This window comes from Scophthalmus maximus, chromosome 13, assembly GCF_022379125.1.
Source record: "Scophthalmus maximus strain ysfricsl-2021 chromosome 13, ASM2237912v1, whole genome shotgun sequence".
Taxonomy (NCBI): domain Eukaryota; kingdom Metazoa; phylum Chordata; class Actinopteri; order Pleuronectiformes; family Scophthalmidae; genus Scophthalmus; species Scophthalmus maximus.
The window spans coordinates 20267257-20288929 of NC_061527.1; the positions used below are offsets into that span (position 1 = coordinate 20267257).

The 21673-nt window shown below is 45.7% G+C and overlaps 2 protein-coding genes across 8 annotated transcripts in view; one reads left to right on the forward strand and one right to left on the reverse strand.

The window, feature by feature from the left end:
- The window catches only part of cnga3a (cyclic nucleotide gated channel subunit alpha 3a), a 23148-nt gene continuing 1475 nt past the window's right edge, over window positions 1-21673 (reverse strand). The window contains exons 2-10 of one of the 3 annotated variants that reach the window (XM_047336655.1): window positions 6385-6506; window positions 4472-4587; window positions 4143-4232; window positions 3378-3551; window positions 3174-3233; window positions 2404-2580; window positions 2186-2287; window positions 1985-2091; window positions 1-1892 (exon numbers count right to left, since the gene is read on the reverse strand). In XM_047336655.1, the coding sequence (XP_047192611.1) occupies window positions 496-1892; window positions 1985-2091; window positions 2186-2287; window positions 2404-2580; window positions 3174-3233; window positions 3378-3551; window positions 4143-4232; window positions 4472-4572 (2208 nt within the window). In that variant the 5' untranslated portion in view covers window positions 4573-4587; window positions 6385-6506 and the 3' untranslated portion in view covers window positions 1-495. Of the gene's footprint in view, window positions 1893-1984; window positions 2092-2185; window positions 2288-2403; window positions 2581-3173; window positions 3234-3377; window positions 3552-4142; window positions 4233-4471; window positions 4588-6384; window positions 8176-21673 lie in introns of those variants that run through there. The other 2 variants (XM_035647061.2, XM_047336656.1) reach the window with 2 other exon arrangements.
- The window catches only part of tmem131 (transmembrane protein 131), a 24378-nt gene continuing 19921 nt past the window's right edge, over window positions 17217-21673 (forward strand). Inside the window, exons 1-3 of one of the 5 annotated variants that reach the window (XM_047336654.1) lie at window positions 17217-17515; window positions 20091-20152; window positions 20290-20330. In XM_047336654.1, the coding sequence (XP_047192610.1) occupies window positions 17392-17515; window positions 20091-20152; window positions 20290-20330 (227 nt within the window). In that variant the 5' untranslated portion in view covers window positions 17217-17391. Of the gene's footprint in view, window positions 17516-18674; window positions 19908-20090; window positions 20153-20289; window positions 20331-21673 lie in introns of those variants that run through there. The other 4 variants (XM_035647058.2, XM_047336653.1, XM_035647057.2 and 1 more) reach the window with 4 other exon arrangements.

Below are 21673 nucleotides of genomic sequence, written 5' to 3' on the forward strand. Positions count from 1 at the left end.
TACGGTGTGTCATATTTATTATATGAACATGTTTATTCACATTAACAACATTGACATTGCAGATTTACAACGGATAGTGTATGCTGGTGATATCTTACAAATAGAAGTGTCATTTGGATTTTATTGTTGTACATTCATAAACGGCATCAAATGGATGTTGAAGTTGTAATATTGAGTTTCTTCCATACTTTAGAACATATTTTCTGGGGGGAAACATCATTACTGATCAGGAGAAGAAAACAATCCTCATTATTCTAAGGCTATGAAAAGCCATATTTTTTTTGCATACATGGGTGCTTCTGGTCAACATACTGGAGCGTGACAACGTGGCTGTCGATCATAGCATGCACACAAAATACATACGCTGTACACAATTTGACACAATCAGATGAAGATGAGATGATAAACGTAATGTATAAATACATATAAACAACTTGAAAAGTGTCACTGTACTATGCTGAATGGAAACTGTAAAGTCCTGGGGTGTCTCCCACGCTACTGGACCTTTTTGTCCTTGTCGGCCACCACTTCAGAGAGATCCCCCGGTTGTACCGATTTCACCTTGCTCTCCATCTCCGTGATCCTCTGCTTCATCCGCGTCTGGCCGGAGGTGAACTGCGCCATCAGCTGGGCAAACTTGGTCTGCATCATGTCCAGGTTGCCCTGTAGTTTGGTGATCTTCTCCTCCAGGTCTTTGGGGTCGGCGCCGGCGTTGGCCACCGCCTCGTCGATGAGGTTGTCTTTCATCAGGATGGCTTTCCCCTTCTCCTCCAAAGCCTTCTTGGCGTCTGGATACTCGGTGAGCGCTTCCATCAAGTCGTCCTTGGATAGGGCAAAGAGGTCGGAATAGCCCACGCTCCGGATGTTGGCAGTTCTCCTGTTGCCTGCCTTACTGCCCTTGATCCCCAGGATACTGATTTCCCCAAAGTAGGCGCCGTCGCTGAGCACCACGAACTGCGTGACTCCGTCGTCGGCCACCACAGCAAGCTTCCCTTCCTTGATGATGTACATCTCCCTGCCGATGTCGCCCTTCTTGCAGATGTAATCTCCCGGACTGAACACCTGCGGCTGCAGCTTGAGCACCAGCTCAATCAGAAGGCCCGCTTCACAATCCTGGAAAATGCGCACTTTCTTCAGCGTGTCCAAATGGACGTTGATGGCGATCTCGGCCTTGAGCTTGTCGGGCAGGTTCTTCAGCACTTCCTTCTCGTCGCACGTCTTCTTCTCGGTCCAGAGGTAGTCGAACCACTTGATGACCCTGGCCTCCAGGTCTTTGGTGACCTTTCGAAACTGCATGTACTGCTTTATGGAGTCGATCTTTGCCTGGAACTCGGCGCGGGAGGCGTTCATGTTGGAGATCATGGCACCGACGTTACCGACGATACTGGCGAAGATCAGGACACCGGTGAGGAAGTCGGCAATGACGAAGAGGAATTCAACGTCCCTGACTGGCGCCGGGGTCTCTCCGATGGTGGTCAGGGTCAGTGTTGACCAGTACAGGGAGTAGATGTACTTCCTGGCCAAGCGGCCGTGCTCCGGGTGGCTGATGTTGGGATACACCCAAGTGTCCGTTCCGAAACCGATGGTTTTTGAAATGGCGAAGAACATGCAAGCATTCCAGTGGATAATGACGAGGATGTAAAGCACGAGATTGCTGATTCGAAACATGTTCGGGAAGCTGGTTCGGGTTTCAGTCCGCTCGAAGAACTCAAAGAGCCTCGGCAATTTGCAGAGCCGGTTGAACCTGAACTCTGGGTTGTTGTATCCAAATTTCAGAAAGAGCAGATCAGTGGGTATCATTGAAATCATGTCATACTTGAACTGAGACGTCGTTCTGTATTTATCTCTTAGTTTCTTGGAGTCTTTTACCAACAGGCCTTGTTCCAAGTAACCTAATGGACAAAAAAAATAAATAAATCAGGAGCCAAATCCACAAACACGTGCATACGCAAATTCTATCTCGGAACATTGTGAAGAATCCAACCTGTTCTTGCTCTGACAAATGTGTCTAGGTAGTAGACGAAGTCTGCGCCGTAGTCCAAGAATATCCAGAGTTTTGTGTACGTGTCCTGGAGTTCATTGAAACAGGCTCTGGAATACAGAGAGGGTGATTTCTTCAAAACATCGCGAACATCGCGGTGAACGAAGAACAAGTTTTAATATGCATGTTAGATAAAAGATATACCTCGTTACGATCATCATTAGGTTATAAAATACTGGGCCTGCGATGACGGTCAGCCATTTGTAGTACTGGTCCGCGGCAGGATCCATGATCCAGATTTCTTTCCTGCAAAAAGCAGCTCAAAATGAATTCACGTTACAAGACCTTCTTGTCACCGACACGTTTTCCGTGATTCATTCCCCCAGTCTCAGGAGACTTGTTCTACCTACTGGTTTACTTACGGGGGCTCCTCTTTCTTTTTATCATCCTTCTTCTTCTCATCTTTCTTCTCATCTTTCTTCTCGTCCTTCTTCTCGTCCTTCTTCTCCTCTTCCTTCTTGTCCCCGTCTTTCTTCTCGTCTTTCCCCTCCTCCTTTTTCTCCTCTTTTTTTATCTCCTCTTTCTTGTCCTCTTTTTTGCTATGGGTCATAGCAAAGTTTACGTTGTATGGTGGTGGAAAGGGGACGGAGTTGGTCTGGGGGGGCGGGGGGGACTACAGACTACATGGAGGAGGGGGGGGGGGGTTTCTACCGGAGGTGTCTCGGTGTTTGGATTCAAGACATTGTTGAAAGGGTCTGGTGCAGGTCATACGTTTGTCCAGGAGATGGCACCAAAATACTTACTTCAGTTTACCACTTCTGACTCCCTACTACATGTTATTAAATGCCTGTGCAGGTGATATCTAAGGATTTTTCCGTACAGGTAAACAAGTACAACCCACATCTTAACTTGCAACAAAGAAAAAAAAAGATCCCTCAAGCAAACACAGGGACAAGGTTTTCCTGTGAAGTGCAGGAGGAGGGGACACAAAAATGATGGGGAATTGGAAAATGTGGTTTCAAGGATCTCAATTAGCTATCAGCTATCTATCTGCAGGATACTACACACTGCAATGAAATACCAACTTTAGTGGAATATACTCAAATTAACACTCACAACATCGAGCATGATCCATGACTCATTTTTCTAAGAATCGACCTCTATTTTTCCAGACACAGATATTCACACTTACTCGTCTGTGTTGTTGCAGTTATTCATGTTGTAAGTAGCGAGCGGCCATTTACTGGCAAGACTTTGGAGAGAAGTAAAGGACAGAGCAAATTTTGAGGGATCGATCGTAACTCGTGTAAAGTACATTATCGTCTCCGTAGGTGTCCGTTGCTTTTATCGGAAAAGGGGCCCGTCAGCGGGCGTTGCCGCGGCGACCGGTACTTACTTCCTCTTGCGGGTTGAGTCGCCGTGACCCGCAGACTGGGAGTTGCTCTCTCGACTGGCGGCGTCTTTGAGCTCGGGGCCTCTGAAGCGATCCAGGAACGAGTCGTGCCGCTCGGCTGCGGGGTTCATTCTGTGCGACACCCAGTTTCGCAGCATGAAGAAGAAGTAAGAGAGCCTAGAGGGTCAGCGGGGGGGTCAAAGAGCACAAAGTGACTACACTGGGAACTAACTAGGGGTCGTACCAAGTTCAACTCACAGTACATGTAAATATCGATGGTGGAAGGATACTTAAAGGGACTTATTATTAAGTTATTAAGTGCTAATTCTACAGATTAATGCATCTGAAACAGTAGCCTACCGTACATTATCATGTATTACATTATTACATTGTCGTCGGCAGCATTTTACTTTTTTAGCTGCTTGAGCTGAAGCTTGATTCAGTAGTTCGGTTCAGAGGTTCCCAACATAGAGGTCTGCGGCCCCCTCCAAGGGGCCCAATAAATAAATCTGACGGGGTCGTTCTTTTGGAATTTGGACTTGCATTTATGAAATAAACTCCGACTTTAACTTTTGACAGGGGTTTACAAACCCCCCCAAATAGGTTTGTGACCTTAATCTTTCACAATGTATCGCGAAATGTATAGAAATCTGAAATGTAACCAGCAACTACAGTTGCCAAATTTGAATTCAAAAAGTACAAAGTATTGAGTGGTAATCAAGTCGAGTTACTTTCCACCACTGGTCAATACACACTCAGACGTTTTACCTGGCCACCGCCTGAACACCTGTGAACGAGTGTCTGTGGGACCCGGGAGACGTTGACCTCTCAGAGATGTCTTCGCACAGGGAGTGAGCTCTGGAAGACAGCAGGTTGGGGGGGGGGGGGGGGGGGGGGGTCAAGATCACGTTAAAGATCGGGCGATGAAAAACTACACCAAGCAACATCCACGTGGCGAATTATTGTCTGTCAAACAACAAGTTGTCAGAGCGGTCGAAACCCTGCTATGTCACACGAGTAGTCAAGTTAGTTCCCACGATCCCACCTGCCAATTGGCACACAATGAGTATCGACTGAATGCGGCGGCCGCGTCTGACCTGCTGTCGCCATTTTCAGCGGCCACGAGCTCGTCCACGGGTGTGATGGTGGACAACCGCTGCCTGGTCGAGAGGGGCCCCTCGCTGCAGACCTCGGCCATGTCGTCGTGTCTCGGCTGTGGGGAGGTGCACAGGAACACACGCGGTCAGAGTTCACGGGCCACAAATCGCACATTTCTTTTCGACCCTGCGCACGCCGGCGGTGAAAAACAACTTTTTTTCGCCGTCTGTCCGAGAGAGGAGCACCTAAGAATACGCTCTCGTTACGTCATTAACACTAAACAGGATCAGTCCGCGCTCCCTGTGAGCGCTCAGCTGGTTTTTTTAAAATAACTAAGCTATGGCTTACAGGCAGACTATCGTCTCTATGTTTGGTCTCGCATACGGCTTGTTAAGTCCATTAGGGCCCCGCCTGGAGAACATGGTACAGGTGTACCAGCCGAGGGCGGGGAGCCCCTCCAGTTGTGTGTGCGGTCTGCAAGAAAACAGCCCGATCAGACCCCGCCACAAGAGCGGCCCTAATTATAATGACGATAATGACTATTATCATGATTCTGATGCAGTTCAGATTCTTGAGGCGAAATTGCTATGTAGTTCAAACCCCAAAAAGCGGCTACATGTCAAGGGAGGTCCGACTCTTTGCTTCTCTATTTTTTACCTTGAATAACAGGGGTTTTTGCCCTGGTAAATAATGACTCACTGATCTCTGGGCAAGACCAATGGTTGTAACACGTGCGCACATGTAGATTAGTGCTAATACCAGGGAGTTAACCAACCCCCACTGAACCAGAGCACACTGACAGAATCCGCGAGAAGCTGAGTGCCTTGAAGGGGGATACAAGGCAAGTCTGTACATCATCACCGCCATCATCACCGCCATCATCACCGCCATCACCGCCATCATCACCGCCATCATCACCGCCATCATCGCCATCATCACCGCCATCATCATCGCCATCATCACCGCCATCATCATCGCCATCATCACCGCCATCATCCTCATCTCCGACTCACACAGCAGTTTTGCTGATCCTGTCGTCAGATGTTAGTCGTCGACGTGATTGGACCGTGGTGGAAGGGTTTGGCCCCCCCCCCCCCACGGTTTTACCTGTACACGTCCGTGTCACGCGTCCTTCCTTCCCATCACAACAACCGACTCTTTCGCGTCGTTGTTGGGAAGGATCTGCCATTTGAGGGGTTGTTTCTTTTAAGGTGCGATCCTGCTGAAATTCGTGATCATTCACAATTGCATTCTGGCGGAAATGTGCAACAGAAAAACGTTCGCCGTGGTGAAAAGAGTGTGACACTGGTACGGATGCAGAAAAGCTGAGCCCCACTTATATCTGGTATTTTTGGAAGTTGATGCCGATGCCTCCCAGCAAATTAGCTGCTGGTGATGAGAGTCTTGAAAAAGCTTGGGCATAAATGAACATACAGCAGCTTGTGCCGTTGTCACTGTTTTACCGGGGTTGTATTTGTTCCTGGAGATTAGTGGTTCTGCGGCACCCTGGGTCAAGACCCACTAAGAAGCTTGCGGCCTGTGGTGCAGTTGTGTTGTCCACAAAGACATCCCCTTCCCTGACATTATCAAGAACTCACAATCCACATTCGGAGTGCAAATGGAGCGTGATCTGATCGTCTCTTAATTTTCCTTAAAAAAACCAGACATTTCAAACATCGAACACATTGTTCGTTCAAAAGGAAACATCTGACGTAGAGTCATCAGAACCTGACCACTCGCCATTACATCGTAATATCTTTTATTATTCCACATGACCTCGCCCAATGCTCCATGGGGGATGTTTCTGCAGTTCTACACAGTGTTTGCTGTGATTTCCCAATTTATTGTGATAAATTGACTGATTCCCCCTGTGAAAGATTATTAAAATGAATAAACTTGAACTCTTTGACACCTGGAGTGGGAATGTGTTGACTTGTCGGGGCTCCCCTCACCTGTCCGGCGCCTCCCTCACACCGAGCGGTCCGAGCCCAGCCGACGAGCCGCTGCCCTCTCGATGCCTGCCGCTAATTCCATCTCAGAAAAAAAAAAAAAAAAAAAATCAGAAATCACAGTGCGACGTTTTTGGTTGTGTTTTTTTTTTTTGTTTTAAAAAATATTCCCGAGCGCGATGTCATCCAATAGATCGACGGCAGCCGTCCATGGTTTGTGCCAAGCGGCGGCTCCGCGCGTCGAGGAGGGAGAGGAGAGGGAGCGGACCGATCCCAGATCGGACGAGGGGAGGAGTCCCGACCCACCTGTCCATCACTGTGCACGGCTCGCCACACACACACACACACACACACACACACACCAGATGTACACAGATTCGACCCTCAGATTCTATCTTTCATCATAGCACATTCAAAAAAAAACACAACACTAATATGTGTTACCATACAGACACACACCTGCATACATGTGGGATATTTCTATACGTAATTGTTATTTCGGAGATAAACCAAGGCCACGACTACGCCTGCCGCCACATATATATCGTATCACAATGACACATGATAATAATGCATTTTATATATTAAATATTATTATTGTACATACTTTCAATCGGACACATTTTCTTTACCGTAAGAGATGTATTGACTGACACTAGTGGAAATAAAAACTAATTGCATTTACTCAAGTGCAGTAAAATTTGGGCTTGATATGTGCTATTCTAGAGTAAAATGTACAACTTTACACTACCCTATATTAATTACTAGTTTCTCGGATTCCGATTTTACCCCCAAACTATGATAACTTTATAACATATGATGCTTTTGATATACACAACTCCCTAACAGCACTAAATAAGTAAAAGAGCTTCACCCCAACCAGCTTGCATACATCTGAGTAGCATTATGATGCTGATTTGCACAATGAGAGCACTTTTGGACTTTTACACATTTTTAAATGCACTGCAGTACTTTTTGCGTTTACTCGTGCACATGACCACTGTTCAGTGACACAAACATAGCTTCTTTACAATGAAGTGATCTCCTGAAAATATACTTCAGTGGCTCAATAATCTACCCTAAGCATAGAATTTGTGGATGTGGAATGGAATCGGTGTACCGATAACACCTATAACGGCTGGTAAAAACTAAAGGCCCGTCTCACATAGATAAGGGGGAAAGTTCTTCTATCAGGAACACATTGGATTCATATGTCAGCTTTAGATTCGGACAGATAGATTGAAATTGAGTGAAATTATGCTATCCAAAACATAATGTGGCTTTTTGAATGGACTGCGTGCAGTGCAAAATGAAAGGGACGCAAGCCACTTGATGAGTAGTAACGAAGGGGATTAGGGCCGACTCGTCAGGCTGAGGAACCTTCATCACGAGGTTCCTCTCCTCCCGTCGCCACGAGAGCATCACGACCCCAGCGCGGCCCCGTCTCCCCTCAGCATCACTCTGTGGCGTAAGGTTAAAAGAGGAACGCCTTGGCACTCTGCGGAGCTGCACCGCTAATCCCATCTTAGACTGGAGGACCTATTTCAGCTGCCTAATGCCCCTTCCCTCAAAACAATGTGCCACGTTTGGTCAACCTTTTTCTATTTTCACCTTTTGCGGGACTATTTCCATAAATTCAGGAACAGTCCGACATCAGCCGCTCTAAGTTATCAGTGCTCGGACACTAGGATCTTCAATTGCATTATGTATTAACTGAAAGACTTTATGCCCCAAAAAATCATCCTTTTATTTTGCACGCAAACGATGAAGCCGCAGCGATATTTACTATTGTGTTTTTTCTTTTTCTGAATCTGAAGTGGCAGTTTAACAGACTTCAGGATTGTCCTCACCAAGAGTGGGTTTAGGGGCAATCCATTAATAGAAACAGTGGACTGGATATACAGAAAAGGTGCTTATGTAGTATACTGTACACAGAGTGCATGGACACTAACAGCCGGGAATAGCATTTGTTAACCCCTTCTCTTTACCGTGTCCAATTTAAATATAATCCTTAAGCTTTCGCAGGATCAAATGTGCCTTTAAAAACCAGGACGTGCACGTGTCATGCAGTCCTTTTTAGCCGAGATGTCATGACAATCAATAACCCAATCCTTCTGTTACGAGAGAACCTCGGGCAGCGGTGGACCAATCACTCTCCCCTTCTCCAAAACCCCATTAGGTTTAGGACTGTCTCCAGGTGCACAGATCTATTGAAAGCCTCTTTACAGCCTTGCCAGAAGGCCCATGGTAATTACTACCTCCTAAACCCCAGGCTTTTCCCAGACGGCAACCATGACGTCTGGGAACCGTGAAAAGGAACCTCGCCTCCAGCACGTCAGCGGCTGCCCCGTGCATTTCAGAGTCATTTAATAACCCTCGGCCATTGGACATCCAGACAAATCCACACCGATGATGATGATGATGATGATGATGATGATGATGATGATGATGATGATGATGATGGGTCTGTTATCAGGCCCGACCAGCAGCTGGCAGCACCGTGAGAGGAAGAGGAGAAAAAAGGCCCTGATATGCAGTTTATTGTTAACAATACATTACAGGTTCCAATAGTGTGGAGTTAGATAATATAAAATATTCTCTCTCAGTTGTCCATATTTAATGGCAAAAATTAATTTCAGAAATCAAATATCAAGCATGCTCACTGTGGATCAAGTATGACCATGTTAAGTCTTCTCCCGGGCCCCGAGGCCGAGACGTGGTGAGCGATCACATTGGACAGCAGGAGAGGGGCTTAATTTCCAAACAGGCTTCACAATCCGCCCGATGATCAGGGTGAATTGCCACTTAAATTTCACTCCATTATTCAAATCGCTATTCAGTTATTATTTGAACGCCTGACCGTGATTCACTGATCCTGAGCCAGAGTGTAACAGAACATGGTTACAGCCCCGTGAGGCTCTGCTGAGGCCCAGCGGGGCTTTGAACATCACATCCACTTCCTGCATATGTATTTAGTATAACATGGAGAATTTAGCTAAAAAGAATAAATTAATGCAATTTCTAATTCAACCAAATGCTTCTCTTCCTGCGTTAGTTGAAGACCCAGATACTTGGTCATTTCCAAACTGAAACCATATATATGATAAATATAAAGGGTTATGAATTGGATCTTTAAAGGGCACAAACTTTGATGTGTGATCTGCCGGTCTGGTTGGATGGTCCGATATCTGTCTTAGATATACATATACAGTTGACAGAATAAATGAAAGGTCCGAAGAAGGTTTGGCTCTTTTAACTTTAAATAACGGAGAGCATTTCTCGGGTAATACCTCAGTATGGATTTATATTCTCATGGCACTGTACCCTCTCCAGTAGAGGGATTACTTAAATGAGAAAAACGATACAATTTAATGGTATAATGAGCCTGACAGGATTAAAAGAGGGTGTCTGTACAATGATTGTAAACATGGTCGCAAATTATTAATGAATTCAACTTTGGATTAAAAGAATCCCTTACACCTAAATGCGCACATTTATTTTAACTGCTTTTACAATTCCCTATGTGTGATCGCTGTATACACGTATACATATAAATTGAGTCTTGCTTGTGAGTCCTGGTCTGTCGGTCTTAACACAGCAACTTTTGTCCGTGCATATGACTCCGTCTGATGATGTGTGTCGAATGACGTGAAGAGCAAACATATGACTTTCCTCTGTTGCTGTGCAGATTGCTCCTGGCAGATGCAGAGGAGCGAGGGTTCCTATGGTGCAAATGCTTTTTCTTGGCAAATGTGCGTCGAGTCCAACGCATAGCATATAGATCTATTAACCTACACAAGAAAAACTATACGATTCAAAGACGTTTCGGTGTCTGTAAGATGAAGACAAAGCACACGCTGCACAGTAAGTGGGCCCTTGAGTGTGTCTTGGCAGCCAGAGTCAGTTTGAGTGGCCGCGGCAGCGCTGCGAGTCCTCTTGTGCTGATGAGATGTACCCTGCTCATCAGATGCCGAGGATGATTGGTTGTACCTTGTCATTGTTTTATTCCAGACCGCGAGGATGATTAATTCCCTGGCAAACACTCATGAAGGGTTGCTATAACAACCAACACAAAACCACAACATTACCAGGTATGAGGAAATTAAACTCTAGTCTATTTCTTTTGTGTGTTTTTGTTCCATGATCTTCTGATAGTGCAGTCATTGTAGCTGGGCTGTTAAGCCCAGTGTGTGTGCCTAAGTGTGTGTGTGTGTGTGTGTGTGTGTGTGCGTGTGCGCGTTCACGTGCGCGCGCTCGTACGTAAAAAACTCTCCTTTACAATCACAAGTGAAGTACATGGTTTTGGCAACGAGTGATTGGCTGATTGGGCTCGTCCGTTGAGCATCCTCGCTCAGGCTTCATTCAGATTTATTCCGCGGCTCCACGTGAGGCTGTTCTGTTGGGAAACACAGCAAAGAATGAACCGAGGGCCTCGGACGCAGAATGGACGACTGAGCTCGCAGTTAATCAAGGTCACAGGAAACCGCACACTCACAAAGAAATGAAAGACATTTTTGTCGTTATCATCTTTTTGTGAATTATCTGTTTCAGTTCCAGGGGGATGTTGCACACACTGGCTCACTGTCACACTATTATGACTTATCGGGTCACTTGAATGTAATGGGACATTTGTTCATGTTATTAGTATCACTTGTGTTTCTGTGATAAGGTAAGAATTCCTAAAAAAAAAAAAAAGTGTTTGTGTGCAAAATCCTTCAGTGTTTTGTGCAAATCAGGGCAAATACATGGACCTTTTTCTAAATTGCTGTCAAATTTAATTCTACTTCCATGATATGATGGAGTTGATTAATTTCCCTTGCTTTGGAGAGCTTTTTACCACTCTCATACTGATGACAGTCAATACAGTTTGTTTTTTTCAATTGCTAACATGCCCTGGTCAAAACTGAACTCATATTGTCAAAACTCCTCAAACAGAAGTCCCTTTGGACCAAGCTGTTGATCCTCTTTCGTTTGCTTCCACACGAAGTACATACACATGACCACATTTCCAAAATACATCAATTCTTTTTTCCTTCACACTCCACCAACTGCAAAACTCCTTCAAAAGAGCTGAATGGTGGAAAATGTCGTGCATTTCTGCAGAAACCATATTGAAATATGTAGAAAAATCTTTGAATGTTTTCGAATGACAAACGGGGGGAAGACTGTTCTGAAGTCTTGGCCTCGATTGTCCCGAACCTTCTGCCAGAGGGCAGTGTTTCAAACAGGGAGTGGCCGGGATGCGTCATGTCTGTGTAGGTGTTGTGTGCTTTCTTTGTGAGCCTGTCGTGATTAACGGTGCCCTGCCCAGGGTGCTCCAACCCGACGATGACCTGAGCCGCCCTCACCACACGATGGCGGCCGCGCAGTGTACCGTACCACACGGTGGCGCTGTTAGTCCGGATGGATTCTATTGTGCAGCATTTCCCCTTGGTAAGCTTGGCCCGGAAAGTTGCTGTGAGGTGTTGACGGTCCACGTCAGCTGGTTTGACAGTGTGACTCCCAGGAACCTGGGGTTTTCCACCCCCCTCTACTTTCCTCCCCAAGTATGTGGAGGGCGGAGTGTTTCTCCTGAAGTCGATCATCATCTCCTAAGTTTTGGGAGGTGTTGAGGACCATGTCGTTGTCCCTGCACCGCTGCGTGAGATGGTCCACCTCCAGCCCCTTCAGAAATCAGGCCCACTGCGGTGGTGTCGTCTGCCAGTGGATTGACTATAGAATTTGAGGAGCGGATGGGGGGCTGCAGTCGTTTGTGAACAGTGCGAAGAGCGTTGGACTCAGAACACAGCCCCGTGGGGTACCAGTGCTGAGGATGAGGGTGGAGGCAGGATTCGTACCCACTCTGACTTGCTGTGGTCGGTCCGTAAGGAAGTCCATTAACCCACGAGCACAAGGAGGAACCAAGGCCACAGAATGCTCAGTGTTGTGACCAGCTCGTGGGGGATGACTGTAGTAAATGCAGAACCGGAGTCTACAAATAACATCCTCACATACAGTAGGTGTTTGGGTTTCTCCAGGTGTGTCAGAGCGAGGTGGAGGGCTGTTGTGATTGCGTCCTCCGTAGAGCGGTCGGTTCTGTGGGCAAATCTCTGCCTGTCCAGGTCAGGTGGGATCACAGTCTCGATGCGTGAGAGCACTAGTCTCTCGAAGCGCTTCATGACTATTGGTGTCAGTGCTACAGGACGGTTATCATTTAGGACACACGTTGACAGTTGTTTTCTTGGGCACTGGAGCAGTCAGAGGTGCTTTGAGGCATGTTGGGACAGCAGCTTGTTGTAGTGACAGGTTGAATATGTTGGTCCCCAGTCCCGTGAGCAGGTCAGCACATGCCTTCAGTACCCGCCCGAGCGCACCCTCCGGACGGCCCTCACCTGTTTCAAGGACCGGTGCGTTCTCATTGTCAACAGAAGGTAAAGAGCGGAGCCATCTCCTCCCTCTGGGTGTCAAAGCGGGCCAAGAACCGGTTTCAGATCACCATGGCAGTGTTGGCATCGTCACAAGACGAGGGATTGTTAGTCCCGTAGTCTGTCAGTGCCTTGATGCCGCTTCAACAGGCCACAGGAGTCGGTATTGTTGTTGAAATGTCCTTCAATACGCTGTTTGTACTCGCGCCTGGCATCCAGAATCCTTCTGCGGACGTGTAGGCCTGCTTATCCCCCGACCTGAAGGCTCTCGCAGTAACTCCCTCACAGTGGCGTTGAGCCATGGCTTGTTGCTTGGTTTTTTTTCTTTCAATTTCTGATTCATTCTTTTTAAATATACTTTAGTACAGTCAGTAAAGTAAAAATGTGTGTTTTCTTTATTCCTTGATGTAAAAGTAATTTGTACGGAAAAATCATTAAAACTTCAGGAATTAAAGTTCATCATTCATGTGATGCGCCCTGTTGTTAGCGTTTTTAAGTCGGTGTGTTGTGACTCACGGTGTTTGCTTTCTGAGTGAGGATGGTTGCCAGTGTTTTGGTCGAACAAGTTTATTTTGGGACGTGTATGAATTGTCTTGGTGATTTAAAGTTTTGCAGGTGAGAACAACTGTTTGGCCCAGATGCATGTTGGTAGATGCAGACTGTATGAAGAGCTTTGAAAAAGTGGCTTCAGTAATGGCTGCACATTATTACACCTCTGCCCTCTGCAGGAAGCTGAGGGAATTACACCCACTGTGTCCTGAGGTGGTTTAATGATGATCAACTGACCTTTTTTAACAGCAGACATTTGGATCTAACACAGCAGGATGAATAACAATGACAATGGCTTGATTTTATGTTGGTGTGCCACTGACCCAGTGTGCATTATAGCATAACAATAGCCCGGGAACTGGAACAACAAGCCAATGTGGTTGTTTATCATATGTGACAACTCCAAAATGTTAATAATGAGGCCAGCTACTTAAGAATGATTCTGGAATGCTTATTCAAATATAGCAGTGGTGGGTTTTTTTTAGGTAATAGCCATAAAGTCTTTTATCATTCAAATCCAATGAGCTGTATATCCTCTACGTTAAACTACACTTTAAGAGCTACGGTACAAAGAGTGCTGCGTTAAATGACAAATGGCACCACTTGGATAAAAGTGGTGGGGCCTGTTGGCAGGAAGTCTCAAATTAATTTCAACAATACTCGTGTAACATGCTGATGTGTCAGCGGAGGAGTAATGTGTACTAATGCAGTTATTCATGTGCTCTTCAGTTAGTGTCATGACAGCAGAGCTTGCGGGCAGAAAAAGAAGACAAACCGCCGCAGCTGGTTTTGTGGGTTCTGCCTATCACTCAAACATTCAGCCGGTCCCGCTGCGGCCGTGCACACACTCCTTCCGACGGGTCTTCATACTGACTGACCTTAAATCTTTGAACTGCTCCAACTGCTCATTGTATTCATGAGTAGAGCACCGCTTGCATCAGAGCCTCCAGGCAGTAATACGCAAAAAAACGTAAAAATGAACATCTTGCCCCAGGGCAAGGGTTGATGGTTTGATGGATGCTTGGTTCACTGAAACTTCAATGTGAACTTTTCTGTAAATGCTGTTAAATAATATGTGCTGCCTTAAGTTAGTAAAAAGAGGTTTTGACCAATTCTCTCAGGTCTCTGGGAAGGAATACACGGTCTCCAGCATCCTGGGGCTTCATCCGTCAGGTCACTCACTGGCTGTTAGCTAAACAATTAATCTCACCTCCAAAATATACTTGTTTGACCAGAACACTGGTACATCACGCATTGTTCAAAAATACTAGACTACAGACACAACCTGAAGCTTACATAGATCAAAAATGATCCATGATCATACAGTATGGTAGGAATTATGTAATTATGACATCACTATTAAGTTAAGTTTTACAAGCCAAAGTATGGAAGTAAATTGGCATAAAAATACACCCATTTTGAATTTTTTTTATATTTACCGTTTAAAATGTCATGGAGTAGAAGTACCTCATATTTGTATGTTGTACTTGAACAAATTTACTTACTTATTTTTCACCAGCAAAAAAAATGTATACCACAGGCCGGACAAATAGTAGGCCCTGCCAGTGTAAATGGATTGTATTTATGTTGAATATTCTAGTCTTATCAACCACCCAAGCGCTTTTTTTTTTCATGAATCATTCATACCAACACTGCTGGCAGGGCCTTCAGGGACAATTTAGGGTTAAATGTCTTTCCCAAGGACACTCGAAATATTGACCTTCAGGTTAGTGGACAACCCACTTTAACTCCTGAGCCATGGCCTCGCAATGTGTAGTGTAATGGATGCATTCATTTCTCATCAGTAGGGAAACAATAATCATGGATATTTCAGGTTTCTTGACACAGAGTCCAGGGAGACCAGACAGTCAAAATTTACTTTAACCCATTTTTTACTTCTGCATGTATGAACTAGACTGACCATGATTCAACAGCAAGAAGTTACATATAATAAGGGAGCTGGTGGGGGGGAAAGAGAAAGTGAAAGAAATGAGGGGCACATGAGACATTTCCCACCCTCCCAACCTGTCAAAGCCTGCTCTCAGGTCTCGCTGAGCGAGAATGGAGCTCTCATCATTATCTATCAGCAAGAAGTAGGTCAATTGTTATCTCAATCAAGGCTGTCTCAGGACTAAGACCCCGAAACCTGACTGAAAGTTAACAAAAATATTGTTGCCCCTCATAAATGAACTCAGCTAAGAAGCAATGACTATCTCCAACACTTTAGATAAGAAGCAGATTTTCGAAAAATAGGTAATTGGTGTCAATATACTTTCTTTTTAGGGTTGTACAGTTGCACGTTTAAATGAAGACGGAGTAATTGATCAAATGTGGCGGGGGGAACACAGGATACAATCTGAGATTATGGAACAATCTGAGACTTAATGTACTCCACCTTTTTGGTGATGTGAAGTATGCTGATCTAGCATCCTTAAGGGCGACCTGAGGGCGGACCATGTGTCTTTTTAGGATGTCAAGGTAGACTTGTATCTTATTAGCCTTTACATTCAGCATTCTCTCTTTGAGTATATTCATTTAACCATGGGGAAAAGGGTTTGACCTTTTGATTCTGAAATTGACAGGAGTATTATGGATGGCAGATATTGTTGAATGACTCAAACAGGTCATCTGGGCACTATAGCGGCATGAAAGAGCCTGTGGTTAAGATGTTTGAGAAGACCTCGCAGGAAGAATGTTGAAACTGCTTTTCCGAAAAGAGGAGCAGTAGCGGGCAGTATGAGGACACTGATGTCTTTTTCTGAACATTAGAGCACGTAAACCTTTTCAAGTGGTAACCCAAAATTAAAAGTATGAACCTGAATATGAGCACAATATCTCACCTTTAAACGACCAACACGCCAATATGAAGTGGGGAACGTTTTATACAAAACAAGCGGAATAACCATTGATCTTTAGCCTTATATGCCCAGCAGAAGAGTCAGCAGGCTGCAGCACACGGTGGTGTGCCGCCTCACACTGGGAGGGGAAGAGGAAGAAGAAGCAGAGGGAAGAAACAATAGAGCACGTTATGATGCACTGTCAAAATATGAGCAAGAAAGAAGGCATATGATTCAAAACCTCTGAAAGATAAAAAGTAGTTTATTCTAGTAGATATACTACAAAAGAACACAATAATAATAATAATATTTCAGTATATTATACAAAACAAATGTCAATGTCAATTTTATTTATATAGCACCTTTCATTACAAGTAACCCCAAAGTGCTTTACATTTAAAACACATTAAAACAAATCATGAATAGAAATAAGAATACAGTACAAGCATCAACACAACAAGACAATCAACAAAAACAAGCAAAAAACAAAAAAGTGCGACAATACACACGCAGACACACACATACACACACACACACACACACACACACACACACACTTTAATTAAACAAATGCCTGAGAAAAATAAGAGTGTTTTGAGTTTGCTTTTGAAATATGACAGAGTTATGATGGACTCATCAGGCAGCCTGTTCCAGAGAGAAGGACCACAATTACTAAAGGCCCCTCCTAACCGGACCTGGATCTAATCCTGGGTACAGCTAAGTAGACCTCAGCCTGATGACCTGAGAGGACTGATGCAATTGAAAAGGTATGCGTTTTTTAATTTATTATTTTTTTTTATTATTGTTGTTTTTTGTTTGTTTGTTTATTATTCCTTTTTCTTCGTTTTTCTTCGGTTTAGTTTTAGTCAATTATAGAGACGCTGAGCCACACTCCGCACCAGTTGGTGGCGCTAATGCGCCAATTTGTTGTTTGCCAGCCGCCACAAAAAAAAAAAATCCCGCGAAGAAGAAGCGTCAGAAGGAGCAGCAGCGGGCCAGCCTCCTGCTCAGTAGTTAGCTGCCGTCGCTCGCTGCGGCTCAGCTCCTTTTCTTCCCCCCCTCCCCTCCTCCCTCCCCTCGCAACGATGATTGACAGAGTCAGCGGAGGTTTACACGGGCATGTCCTCACGGTCGCTCGGTCGTTGTTGTCGTCGTAACGGGGGAAGATTCTTTTCGCAGCATGGCGAGTCGAGAGCGAGCCCCGGGTTGTCGCCAGTCGCGCGCCGGGACAAGAGCGCCGTGCCTCGGACTGCTGAGGATGTTATTTATTGCTTTTATTCACGCGACGCGGGCGAACAAACAAGGTTTGTGAACTTAGCTGGCGGCGTCGGGCGCTAGCTCGCGCTAACTTCCGCAGGCATTTCTTCTTCTTCTTCTTCTACTTCTTCTTCTTCCTGCCCAAGTGTCGGCGGACGGTTTGTTGTACCTCCACGGGCCGACTTCATCACAGCGGACACTTCAAGTCCGGTCGAGCTGTACTTTGTCTTTCTTTGATGTTGAAGGGGGTTCCGTCCACGGCCCGAGTGGGCCGACCTTTGAATTCCCGAGCACAGTTCAGAATGAAAGTGCTGTGTGTGTGTGTGTGTGTGTGTGTGTGTGGGGCCTTTAAACGCTAGCTGCTCCGTCCGCAGCTTGTTGTCATGTCATTTTAACCCCCGTCCTTATATGGCTAAGTTGGGCTAACACTCTGCCCGGCGGACGCAGCGACGAGCGCCGGGGCTGAGACGGGGGGGGGGGGGGGCAGCTTTAGCATGACGGCTAGCTAGCAGCGACGTTAGCGTGCGGCACAGCCGCCGCGCGGTCGTCCCCGCGAGGCGTCAGGCGGCGACGCCGTTGACCACACGGCCGCGGGCGGACCCCCTCGTCGTCGTCGTCGTCGGAGGCGCTCGGGGCGATCAGCTGGCCGTTACCTTGTCAACGTGGCCGAGCGTGTTTTTGGTGATTTGACCCCTCGGGTTTCCTCCAGCTCGGCTCGTTATGATGTCCGTCCCCCGTCGGACCGTTCAAGTGTCCCAGCTGTCAGACCCGCCGGTGGCGTCAGGGCCACGGCGACGAGTCCGAGCGGTGTTGCGGGCGGACAGCCGCGGTCCACGTCCGAGACCTGCCGCGACAACTTTGTCAACGTGTCTCTGGTGCCCAGACGTCGAGTCCACCGGTGCCCGAGACCTTTTTTCTTTTCTCTTGGCGCCTCTGCCAACGACAACACGAGATCAGTGAGAGTCAGTCGTCACCACGTCATCCCTCTCTTCAGATCACCGCAAATGACCAAACTCAATGTTTCCTTTTCAGTTTGGCAATTGCTCTTTCTGTTGCCAGCTGCTGTGATGAACAGGCCCAACGAAGACAGCAAGGACTGTATTTCCTTCAAGGCATTTTGAATGTTTGTTGTGAATTGTGTTTGTACACGACTGCACAGTGTTTTCATTTTAAGTGAATCTGCACACTAGTCAGATGAATCTGCAAGGCGTGAGCACGTCTTGCTTGTTTGCGATGCTTCTCTTGTGGTTTTCACGTCCGCCCTCAATGCAGTCTGTTTATTTTTGTCTTCTACAGTATAGAGCGGATTCCAAGTCCGATGCGGAATAACGAAAGTAATAATTCAAAGGGATGGAAAAGTACAGTTTTCGCTTTGCGTCGACTTGCCTGTGGCGCTTATGAGTGTATCTAGTCCGATTGTGTCTTGTCTGTTTCACCGTGGCACAGCAGGAAAGATATTCTGTACCATCATGTTCCTGGGAGAGGAAAAAAGAGATGCCCGTCACATGGAACAACTTACCAAATTTCAAATGCGTTCTGCGTTTGTTGTACCTGTCAAATAACAGAAGTGAAACCCAAAAGGGAACCAAAACTGTGACTTGTCGCAGCAAGAAATTTGATGACCTGGCGCCGCTCTGGCTTTATTAATCTGAATTGTTAAGAAAGCAAAGTGTGCTGTGAACATGATCTGGAAAGTTTGAACTGGCAAATCAAGCAGTGGCTGGTGTCAGGTGAAAAGCTTCTCGTACTAAACGCTGAGCAGCGGGGTCAAGTTTAAGGCTCCCTGAGCTTATAGATTCATACTTTGAGTGAGTCACATGACACTCAATAGGAGAAACATCCGGCCCGTAAATCCTGGTGATGATAATGTTATTACTGAGGCTTTACTGTCTTTTTCACACGGCTCAAGTATTTAAGGTTGCACCGCCTTGGGTTCCTCCTTTTCTCTCAGACAAATTTGAGCCAAGCCCTTTACACAAGAAGCCCTGGTGGACTGTGTGACATAGGATGTCCGGAAATAGACGCGTATATTATGGGTCCACAGCGGAAGATGACAAGTTTGTTCTTAGTGTGACGGGGGGTTAGACATCTGAACTTCCACACCAAGTGGCGCAGCTCTCGTGTCTCAAGTCTGCTCTGAAAGTACAAGAGATTAAAGTTCAAGCATCGACAGTTATCTTCACCAGTATATCACTTTGTGGTCCTTGAAGATATGATGACTGCTGGCGCGTGACTTTTGCTTTCAAGATTTGGAGGGGGAGGAGTTGCCAGCAGAGATCACTTTTTAAATTATTTCTGGCTATAACATGTCCCAGAAATCAACCACACTTTTTTTTCGGCTGCTACTATCCATCCAAATTCTGACACAGTATCATGTAAAACCCGTCTCTGCCCTTTCCAGGCATGGTGCTCTGCCATGCGAAAACAGACAGTTTAAATGTAATCAACAGCTCAAAATGTCACCGCATCATTTTTGTGTTATCTCATGTGTTTGGGCTTCATGAGCTTGTCCTGTGAAATGTGCAACACTCAAGTGATCAACAGATTGTTGTCCTTTTTTGTTGATAGTGATAGTGGTTGAGATACTGACACGGTCTTCTTGTTATTTTTATTTTTTTACAGCATTCATTCAGTCAGACACAATTCTAGAAGTTCTGCATTTCGGTGAGGGAAGTCTTTTACAGGTAAGTCATTACTTCGTCTCATTTTTGTCGCCTGTAAAAGCTAGTGCGGCTTTTCACCCTGGCGACAAAAGTGTTGAAATAAGTTTTACAAATTGCAATTTGACGACCCCCTCAGTCACGTCTCTGTTGTTTTGCAGGCAGAATCTGACATCGATTTTAGTTTATATCATCAACAAAGGTACGTTTACATTTTTCCCTTTAGTAATATCCTCCTCTCTTTTATGGCAAGATAGACTTTTGTCATTAAATGCCACTGTACTAGTGAGGGTAGGCAGGTGCTGTTGGTCCATCTTCTACTTTGTGCATCTGTGCTGTAGCTGAATTGAGTGTCATTGCTAAGTCACGCTGTAATGCAAATTATGCAGATGAACGTGTAAGTATAACCTGAGGAGTTGTTGACCTCAGCTGACAGGGCAAAACAATAGTAGCAAACACACTCTCCCAACTTTACCCACACAAAGAAACCATTCATTATCAGTCACCATGATCATACGGACAAAAGGTGTAACAAAAGGGTTATTTTGTGAAGTCTAACAAACCAGAATTGGAATCAGTCAACGCTTTAAAATAAAAGAGCTTGAGCATCACAGTCGCGAGCTGCCCGACAACACATTGAAACCATGCTTAGTTACACATGAGTCACAAAGCATCAAGTCCTTTAGAGGAAGAACGGTTTTCGTGTGATGTCAGACGTCGGGGATACAGCTCGGTGTGTCACCCGGTTTTGTGACCGACAAAACACAGGTGACACTCCCAGTTCCAGGGAGTTGTGACAGGACGGAGGCCACAACTCCCTGGAATTGGGTGGAGAAGGTTTAGGCTAGCTGCAGTCTGAGAGCATGAACTCACACTGTCGATCGTGGGAGGAGCAGACAGTCAGACGTTTGTGTTTTCACTGCCCCACCTCTCGTACTGTCCATGGTTACATTAAGGTCACATTGCCTCACAGTCAGGTCAAATGCCTCGAGTGCTGACACAAAGATAAGTGTAAGTCTTAACTTTAGTCCCCCGTCCTTAACTTTTCGTGTGTGTGTGATGTGTGATGCGTGATGCGATGCTTGGGGCACAACGTACAGCGTGTCTTTACTATTTATACAGTAAGTTCTAAAAGCATTATCTTTCCCAGGGTTATCGTTGCCTTCAGTTAGCCGGGAGGTATTTTGCTGTTCGGCTTTGTAACTGTTGAATTTCCCCTTTTTGTGTGTGTAGCGTTTGGAATTCCTTCTGTTGCTAATTATTATCTCCTCTGTATGAGTATGCTCCTCTTATACGAAAAAGGTTTTCAACATACTAGTCACTCCCACAATCACTTTTTAAAATTTTTTTATGTACTGGTCATATAAATGTTACCCTGACACATGCAATGTCCCCCCCCCATGATCTCCTTGGTCGCTCCAATTACACGCTGACATTCAGCGGCGAGCGAAAGGGCCACATAGAATTCACAGCCAGCATCCAATCCCGGTCCTTAATCCCACGAGAATTTTGTCAGTAGTTGTGATATTAATGGGAGACGGGACG